This window comes from Formica exsecta, unplaced genomic scaffold, assembly GCF_003651465.1.
Source record: "Formica exsecta isolate Colony F162 unplaced genomic scaffold, ASM365146v1 scaffold314, whole genome shotgun sequence".
NCBI classification, from domain to species: Eukaryota; Metazoa; Arthropoda; class Insecta; order Hymenoptera; family Formicidae; genus Formica; species Formica exsecta.
In genome coordinates, this window is record NW_021850397.1 from 1061118 (window position 1) to 1071343 (window position 10226).

The window sequence follows — 10226 nt, forward strand, 5'->3', positions numbered from 1 at the left end:
ATAATATCTAAAAAATATACAGATATATATATTTAATAGTTTTATAATAAAATATTTACTAATATAAGAGAGAAATTTTACAGTGAATTTTATTAAATATATTCTCATTCAAATAGCACCAGAGTATCTCGATATCTATTAGATAAACGCAAACGAAAACTTTAAAACTCACACATTTATCGTTTGATTCTAAAAAAGCCACTAGCAAATCTTTCTGACATACAATTTATATTACTTGTATGTATTATAAACAAAATTTATACAACGTGCGATATATAATTATTCTGTACAAAAATATAACATTGGATTTTTTACAACCGAGCCAAAGAGATACATATTTATACATTATTAAAAGAGAAATTTATCAGTGTTGATTTTATTTTTTTACATATTATTATTCTGGTAATTTTCAACAAGCGCAAAAAAATAATTTAATAAAAAATTATTAAAATATCGTATATCTATGGCTCGAGTTCAAAAGAGCGGAAGAAAATTAAGATTTCATGCAGTTGGGAGCTGTCTTACACGCGCTCGTGAATTTTCATCTAGTTTAAGAGGCAACGAGAGGCGTTGTAAAGCTGTACTGTGTCAGCATCTGCATTTTAATAACCGCGTTAATTAAATGCACGCGAGAGTAGACACGCCGGTACGGCTTAGCTCAAGCTGTCGCCTTCGCTTTGAGTTTTGCTGCGCAATTACACACAACGGCGTTTAATATTGCAATTCCGTTTTCACGCTATTTTCTCTTACACCCTTTTTTCCGCAATTATTTCGGAAAATGAAACCTTTGCGTTTAATAATGAAAATAAAACTAACCATGGAAACGGCTCTGATTTTTACATTACGCTTAAAGATATACATCGCGCGATTTATAAATATAAATATATTACTATATTCTAAAAAATATCACAACTCGTTACAATTAGAATCATCCATATCCAGTATGTAACAGGATTCTCAATCTCTTATCAAAAGAGTGACTTCGCCATATATAGGTCTCTATTTTTTTCTTTAACTTTCTTTCTCATTCTTGAACTGTCATCGCGACAATCTTACGAACACGCATACACGCGCGTGTGAATTACAATTTACATAGGAAATTCATGCAATCGCATGCATCTTGATTTGTTAGGCACTGTTTGTCCAAGTTTCGCGCACGTTAAAGCAACATTTCTATTATTTGTGAGAAATTTGCGACCCTCCTCAGTTTTCGTAATAATACAAATATTTGCCTTAGACACAACAGCGCCTCTGTTTGCGTTTCACCAATGTGTGTTCCCTTCTTAAATTTTTCTTACAAATATATACATAATATTGGAATTATCAAAAGTTTACCTCTGCTGACTTGCAACGATATCGCGTGTTTACTTCGCGGGAAGATTGTATCTTACAAGACTAAAGTGCTGCAAAGTAGCGTTATCACAGAAACGATTATTGACGTACCGAACGATGAACCTGCAAATGAAAATTGAGCCAAATGAATAAAGTCAGAGCGTTTCTTCCGTAAGCAAATTAATTATGAACTAATTAATAATTAATATTTTCATCTTAATATGTAGGATATATTAATGGGAGACATATCATTCACTCACCGGCACTCACGCATTTATCCTCTTGCCTGACAAGATTCTTGACGCACGTGCATTTGTTAGCCTCGCACATCACAGACTTGATCGGCGAATCATTCTCCTCGTAATCCTCGGCTTGATAGCACTCGTAATTATTCGCGCAACCATCGTCGAGAGCTGTAAAATAATGTAAATGATTCTTTGGCATCTACTATATATGTATATATTTTTTTATTTTTTCGACGCGCGATCATTTATCGCTCTTGCGATATATTGCGATAAAACGATTATACGAGTACCTCTGTTGGGAAAACACCTCGCCAAATCGTGCTCGTAATGATAATCCGATTCGCACTGGCACTTTTTGTCGAGGCACAATGAGTTTTCGAACGTCGCCGAGCACTGTACCGATTCCGTGCATTCGTCCTGAATCTTTATCGCAGCCATCAGACATCTCTTGCCGTCCATATTCAGGACCGATTCGGACGCGCATTCGCACTTCATATCTTTTGTACAGATCACACCCTCAATATGCGAGCATTCCTGATTTTTCGTGCAAGGTCGCCTGTATCCTGCAAATATAATTATGCCAGAGAGAAAACTCTCTCTCTTTCTCGATTACATCGCGAATTGATGTAATCGGGAAGATGCGAGAACTTAAATATTGTCAAAGTCGTTCCGAATCATTAAAAAAAAAAAAAAAATTTATACTGTCGCTTTCCGTATAATACAATTTTATAATAAGTAGATTATTATTAGTAGCACACCTACCGGCCATTCTCCAACATGCATTGTCTATGTAATAATAACCGGATACGCAAACGCATTTATTAGCCTCACAAGTGGTGTTCGCCAGAAACGCTAAACACTGATTTTCATCTGTGCAAGAAGCATCGATCGAACGGACCTCTATATATTTAAAAAATCATGTACATCAATAATGTGTTAATGTGCAAAAACAAATAAATTTTATATGATCTTTAATTCGCGACAGAATTCAAGATCGAGTTTTATGTATGATTTTATATGTAAAATCTCTATTCAAATGAAAAAGTATCTAGTATATTATTTTTATCTTTACTTTATTTTATTTTTTCTTAAACAAGCATTTTTGTACTTTTTTTATTTTTCTATACTTACTTTGGACACAATGTTGCTTATTCTTCGCCGGCACGTAATCCTTCACGCAATCGCACTGACTAATAGTACTGTTACAAAATCCGCCCTCGTATTTACAGTCTTGATTGTGTTTGCATGTTCGATAGAATAGCGGGCCTAAAAGGAAAATATTTTATTACTCGCGCAGTCGTTTATTGAAGAGAATACGGTAAATAAAAAAGAGAGTATAAAAACTCTAATATATATTTAAATCATGCTAATTATGAATCACCTGGGATTTTATTTTCGTGCATAAACGCTTGAATGCTTGAGCAGAATTTAACTCCGTTATCTACATTCGGGCACATGCAATATCCGTCCTTGCAAAAAGCATCTCTCGGAAGTGTCAGCATGCTCCTACAATCTGACGTGTTTCCGCACGGGATAGGCGTGTCTGCAACCGGATCGGTCGTTTCAGAAAGGACGTGCGTCATAAACGAGGAAATTTATCGAGGATAAGATAAAGGTTCCATCAAGTTGTCTATATTATATACATATTATATTCTTTGTTCTAGGAAGACAACAAAGACAACACGTTTCAATAAAAGGATAAATTAATTGCTCCGATTTGACCATAAGATCGTAAACGACAAAAATTTAATCCGTGATAAATTTAAAATGTTTAATTTATCCGAAATATGTGAAGGATAATATTCATCGCAAACTTGGAAAAGTCGAGAGACTTCCGGCAGAAAAGATAAATAACATCGTCTTGGCATTCGACGCAGAAAAAATATTTGTCTGAATATTCTACGAGTGTTGTCAAAATAATTAATTTTAGAGACACGTGTCAATATTATAATAAACAACAGATTGTGCTATATATAATTATGACGTGTCGTAATAAATAATATAATAAATTTAATGACATGTGATAATAATAAATTTATCTTGTGACGTATATTCATATTAAGAAGTCGAAAAATGCGTATAATTAATATACCTACGCGTAGAGGAAACGAGTGATTTATTCGACGACTACATTTTGCGTAATTAATAAGGAAATGCGTGTTTGGAAAGGTAAACGTACTTAATAGCGAGATGAGCAAACACAGAGAAGAAAATGTTAAGATTGATAAGAAAATGCTATGTTATTATGATTCATGTGCCGTAAGTCATAACCGTTGAATATATCAAGTATCATGCTCGAATGATTCAAATGTTACAGATGACTAATGTAAGTATTATTCGGAATATCTCAGATTTAACGAATCTTTAATCTTCAATTTCATTAGTCAATTTAAAATCGTTTTTTCCTTAGATGAAAAATCAAAGGAGACTGATATAATACAGACTTTTTGAAATTATATATAAAAGCATTCTAAATTATTTTTGTTCTAACATCTTAATTCAATTAATTACTTACAATTATAATTCGTATTTTGCACGATATCTAAATATAGAAAAAAAGGACAAAGAGAGAGGCAAATTCGACGAGATCTCTCTCGGAAGAAAAGGTCACTCGTGTCACTTTGAACGTTACAACGCGATGTTTACATGACAGCGTAAACGTTACTTCATCATTTCATAATTATATATCAAGCGTGCCGACGTGAGTCTCGTAGAACGCGAGAATCTCGAGGGCTCGCAAATTAAAATCAGCGAATTAATCGGAGCGTGATTAAAAGTGATTCGACTCACCGATCTTTTCCGCACTGGTGAGACTAATTGTCAGCATAATCGCGCTCATCGTCAGAGCTGTGTACGTTCTCATGCTGAACAGATTCTTTCCTCCTCCGGTCGAGATCGATACCATTGTGATACTTGTTCGCTCTCACCGGGTCCTTAACTCAGTCTATCTCAGGCCGGACCGTCAGACGTAGATCATCGGTCCGCGATCAGCTTATGTTGGAGCTTTCGCGCGCGACTGACGAAGGCAAAACCGAAACGCCGAAGGCCTCCTCGTCCCGTTTGTTGTCTCTCAACCCCGCGACCGTGCTCGCAAACACACATTCTGTATGTTCGTCCCTCTCTAACTGTATCTCTGCACTCTCCCCACTACGATATCGTTAATTTTCTCCCGACTTCAAAACGTCCAGTAAATTCGATCGAGCCTTTTCAGAAAAATATTCAATTGTTTTATTAAGCCCTCTGACATCATGAGGCAGTTGTTGTATAATCGCGTCGTTTTATAGCCTCCTTATATCGCACGTTATTCTTTCTATTTTATTACACTCGGTACGCGTGCGTGTTTAACTATCCTGTCAACTTATTAAATTATGCTTTCTACAAGAAGCTAGAAACAATTGTTTTCAAGTAAAAATGAGATGCAAAAGCATAACTGCATTATTTGTACAAATAAACGCTTTGTATTTTAAGATACTCATCGTTAGAATTCGTTACTTCATCATTTTTAATAATCACGGTTTAACTCTCTTTTTTCACACATTTGTTCATTTCCTTTACGTTCATTTATTCATTTACCATATCGTTTATTTCGTCATACGTTTATTTATTCGCTTATTTCATTGTTCGCGGCTCTTCTCTTTTAATCAATTTCAATTCTTATAATGTGAAAACCAGACGAAACCAGACTTTAATGAAACTATAAACTTCTACGCCTCACGATGGTCATGTATTGCTAACTAAAATTTTATGATTATATACAGAGTGTCCCAAAACCTCTGAATTTTCCTTCGGATTCTCTAGCCAATTTGGAGACGATTTTTCTTGAGTAAAAATGTTGAAAAAGATCGTCATATTTTCAGCTTCCAATATTTTTATATATCTTTGTAAAGCCTTAAATTAAAATTTTCTGAAGATGAACTCCATCTGAAATTAACTGAAGAATGTAGTTATGTTAATTTTTTGACTCAGCAAAATTCAGTTTGCGAAGTGTTTTTTGCTGAGGAAAAATCGTCTGCAAATTGGCCAGAGAATCTGCTCTTAAAAGAAAATTCGGAGATTTTGCGACATCCTATATATTTTAGACATGTATACACATTATATATCATACATGTTACAATATTTATCATATTTTATTTCTTCGTAATTTTCGCACTTTAACAGAACGCATTCGATGTGCATTGTATTCTACGAGTTGCCAATAGGATAAGCGGATAACTTGTAGAAAGATGAACGCGTGTAAAGTATCACACGAGTGTGAATGAGTATGTAAGGCCACATAGTATCCGTAATAATAATGAAGAAGCACAATGTAATACGGTGAAGTTGAATTCGCAAAATTATTGCTATCATGGCACAAACTTCCGTTGAATGAACTTGACCAATCGCTTTAATATAAAATTAATTTATGTTATTCGCGTATATTTTATTGTATTTCATTTTGTTGTATTTTCTTTATTTAATCAACACCAGAAGGAAAATATCCCATTTATTAAAAACTTTTAATTAGAAAGTAATAATTATATCATAATATTATTGCGGTAATACTATTTTTACAAGTTCGCTCAGTCTTATACAAATAATAAACATTAATTTCAGCTGCTTCATTAACATTAGCTTCTTCCTTAAAAATTGGTCAATTATGACCTCCTCTTGGAATTAAACATTTAATTAAACATTTTAACTATTCTTTTATGTAGAATATATATTTTACTCTTCTCCAAATTATTGAATATTATGAATCTCCTTTTTCTATCGCAGATTCAATTTACGGCTCTTCTTTTTTCATTGCTACAGGCTTTTATAGTATTCATGTTATTATTGAAACATTATTTCTTTTAATTTGTCTTTTATGAATAAATTTACTTCATTTTAAAAAATTTCATCATTTTAGATTTGAAGCAGCAGCATAATATTGACATTTTGTTGATCTAATTTGATTTTTTATATATTTCAATTTATTGACGAAGATATTATAAATTTAATTAAATTTATAAAATTTAAATTTTAAATATTTATATAGTATATTCAAATTACATTTAACTTCCAACTAAAAAAATTAATTTTATTGTTAATATAAATAATTTTATCTCTTTTAAACGCGAATATTTTTCGCTGTTTTCAGCTTCATTGTGACGTGGTTGTCGCAAATTCATAAATCAATAATGCGACATGTTTTGTGTTTTTATTTTAAACAGTAATAACGAGAAAGTGACACAACAGGCAGTTCCGATATATTTCATAAGCCCGCAATTTATCGCGGTTTGAAGAATATTCAGTTGTTTGAATTACTTTTCTTTCTATCGCAAAATAAATTATCAATGCAATAATCGGAAATAAGAGTGAGATCCTTGTTTCTCTTGAATAAAAGTAAATCAATCTATCGGGCGTCGCTCTTAATACCGGCTACAGTGAATGTGTTTCGTTCGATAAATGAAACCTCTGATTCATTTCAGAAGAGATATCGCTAGATACGCCTAAGAGATAAGACGTTTATCTGACGAAGGCGTATGTCGTAGCGCGAAATGTGCCATGATGTTCCCTATCTCGCGCAGTCACCTGGATATGCTTTCACGTTCGCATCTGATTTTGGATCTCCAATGACGACTCTTGTCCGCGTCTCACTCATCCTGTGCGCGCTCGCCGATTATTCTCGCTGTCAGCAGAGTCGTAAGTTCCCTCTTCGTAATTTATACCCTTCGTAAATATTCTCCGACGTAAAATGCGTCGACGTAGGCAGAGTCATAAGAGATAACGTTTATATTCGACAACACAACAGAAAAAAAAAGTCTGAAGGAACAGATGTAAAAGAGACCTAATTATGTACATTTTCATTTTTTTTTCAGATGTCCTTTAGAAAAGTTTAAAAAACATATTATATGTTGGATATTTTTTCTTCTCGCTAAACATTTTTAAAAAGTTTTAATCCTTTACACATCTCTCATATACTTGAAAAAGTTCCAATTTTTTAGGACATCTTTAAATACTCTTTTTAGAATGTTTGTCGGTATCAAAGTATCTGTTGCTGATAACGAATCGCGCGCTACAAAAGTAGATAAAGCTCTACCGTATTTTTCATTTTCAATAATTCTTACCTATTTTCTCTTCAACGATTAATTAATTCTTATTACAATACTAATTTATTGCTCGTTTTAGTGGAGCACGCTATCAACGTACAGATTGGTGGCAGTTGCGGGAGGGACATCGAATGTATCGAGAATGCGTTCTGTCGAGGACAGCAAAACTGTTTGTGCGATCCGTATTACTCGCCAAGTCCCGATAAATCGCTGTGCATTGCCAGTGAGTGTTTGCTAGAAAATTTTTATCGCGCGAGGCACAAAAACGATAATTACGCTAAAATCCATGTTTTACAAATTCTCCGGATTTTTGCATAAAATCGTACAATTAGACACACACAAGCTGCGTCTACTAAATATGCTCGCACTTATTTTATATCCATTTACTTTTGATTTGCCAGCGCTTATCTTCCGTTTTTCCGAACAATAAGACTTATTCATCATCATCTTCATCATCTTCTAGCCGTCGGGCTGAGCTGCGAGGACCATATGACATGTCAAACTATGGCGAATGGCGAATGCAGGCAAGGCAGGTGCGCTTGCAAGGACGATTTTTTCTTAGACAGCAGCAATTCGTCAAATTGTATTCCCAGTGAGTAATCGCGTGATTTTTATCGTTATTTTCGAAAAATCACAAAAATGAAGAGATATTAAAAGTTACATCTTGTAGCTTCGATTTCGACAAACGGTTGAAAAGAAAAAAATGTTACAGGACCCGCCAAGATCGGTGATCGCTGTCAAATAACGACGATATGCCAGGAGAGTTTCGATTATGCATTATGTATCAACGAACAATGCCAGTGTTACTCGGGATATCATTTTGTAAATGAGACGCAAAATTGCGTTCCGAATCGAGGTAGTGTACAGATTCTTTTTATGAAAGAAGGAGAGATACATTTATACATACGATATATTAAGATACTGAGAGAGAAAGAGAGAGAGAGAGAGGAAAAGAATACCATCTCTTTAAAAGTTTAATTTCATGGAATATATATGTAGATTTGTAATATTAGATGGTGGCTTAAGAATAGATTAATATTTGCCAAGCGTTTAAATTTTTACATATTATGCGCTAGTCGACAATATTTTTAGCATAACAATGAGCTTTAAAATGCAATTACTTATCACGTAATGTAATTGTGCACATCTATTAAAATGCATTGAATTAACTTATATTTATTTTATTTTATTGTGCGTAATAACAGACTAAAATTGTTCCGAATTACGTGACATTATGATTTCGTCTAGTATTTCACAGTAGCACATATTCCCCACCAACCGTGTAAAACCAAGCCCGTTTATTACAATTCTTGCAGTTTTATGAAAATGGGTCCGGCTAATAGCAATTCCATGTTTCGTCCTGTTTTCTCACTGCTTTGCCGGATATCTGTAGGTTTCGTATCCCGGCTACTCGTTTGTGCCGAGGGGATTACACAAAGGAACTCATCCCCTCCACGCAAAGAACGACCCAGTGAATATCGGGTGTTCGATAGCGATTGATCGCTTAGCGATTCAACGTCCGTTATTCGCGAGCTCGTTATTCGCGTCCCACGAGCGCGAGGTAAATCAAACGGTGAAATGCATATATACATCCAAATATCATCCGGGGAGAACAATTATCGAATGATGTAGACAAAATATTTTGTACGTGGAAATGATATGCGAAATAATAAATCAAAACGCGCGCGAGAGAAGAACAAAAAGATTTTTATTATAATTAACCAGAGATATTTATATAAACATTAATTATTTGCTCCTTTAAGAAATACTTTTCATTAAAGAAAAGAAAAAATGAAACGAATTAAATATAATAATTACCTCTCAAAAATGCAATAGAAAATCAGCTTCTCTTTCTCTTCCTAAAATATGTTTTATTTTTTCTTATTTTCTCTCTCAATATCTGACATTCTTATGTAATCTTACAATTAGAGTGAGGAAGAATAAAGTAAAGTAAGAAATAATTCTGAAAGTCACTCTGAAATTAAAAAAGGATCGATGAAACTTATCTTGGAGAGAGAAAAAAAAAAGAGAAAGAGAAAGTTTAAAATATTACCAGCACAAATTAATTAACGCTTCAACGAGATAAAGCGTTTCTTGCATCGTTCAAGAAGACTGTATTTCTTGCAGAGGAGAGAAGAGATAAGACGGATACGCGCGAAAGGGTGAAATAAAATGGCAGCTAAAATTTCATGATGACGCGAGCGATTATATAGCGCGGCATTGAATAGAAGCTTTGTTCTTTTGTTTTGAATGTAATTTCATTGCCTTCGCGTGATTGTCGCGCGCATGGTCATGGGATTATGCTAATTGACAAATTAATTTTACGGAATTACTTGGTGACATTTATGTCGCGTATACATAGCGTAGAGCATGCCACAAGGAAATGACAACAACAGGCTGGCTGATGTAATGAAATGTCAGAAACCAACAATGTTCCGCGACGTGAAACAATTCCCAATTGCAATTAAAGTTAGTATGATTATCTTGTCTTGTGTACTATAGTGTCTTGTAATTCGACTTGCAACCATCACACAGAAAAGCAAAAACTAAAAATATATTTATTATCCTTGGAATCTTC

General features: G+C 34.0%; 2 protein-coding genes across 2 annotated transcripts; one reads left to right on the forward strand and one right to left on the reverse strand.

Moving 5' to 3' along the window:
• Window positions 1-64: 64 nt before the first annotated feature.
• LOC115237883 (prion-like-(Q/N-rich) domain-bearing protein 25) lies at window positions 65-4657 on the reverse strand. Its single transcript, XM_029811245.1, has 7 exons — window positions 4368-4657; window positions 2959-3120; window positions 2709-2843; window positions 2340-2477; window positions 1868-2140; window positions 1593-1745; window positions 65-1455 (listed from the first exon to the last, which is right to left on the reverse strand). The coding sequence occupies exons 1-7, from the start codon at window positions 4480-4482 to the stop codon at window positions 1388-1390; spliced, it is 1044 nt and encodes a 347-aa protein (XP_029667105.1). The 5' UTR covers window positions 4483-4657; the 3' UTR covers window positions 65-1387.
• LOC115237888 (prion-like-(Q/N-rich) domain-bearing protein 25) lies at window positions 4612-8536 on the forward strand (the record flags this gene model as incomplete). Its single annotated transcript, XM_029811252.1, has 5 exons — window positions 4612-4682; window positions 7028-7241; window positions 7728-7871; window positions 8112-8240; window positions 8361-8536. Coding segments are annotated over exons 2-5 (594 nt in total), but the record flags the coding sequence as incomplete, so codon positions are not given.
• Window positions 8537-10226: the final 1690 nt, after the last annotated feature.

Excerpts from the sequence above, each read along its gene's own strand:
- LOC115237883 (XM_029811245.1), bottom strand. The coding sequence starts at position 4,482 with ATGGTATCGATCTCGACCGGAGGAGGAAAGAATCTGTTCAGCATGAGA. Across the intron at positions 3,121-4,367 it reads CACCAGTGCGGAAAAGATCG|ACACGCCTATCCCGTGCGGA; the intron begins GTGAGTCGAATC and ends ATCCGGTTGCAG. Across the intron at positions 2,844-2,958 it reads GCACGAAAATAAAATCCCAG|GCCCGCTATTCTATCGAACA; the intron begins GTGATTCATAAT and ends TTTTCCTTTTAG.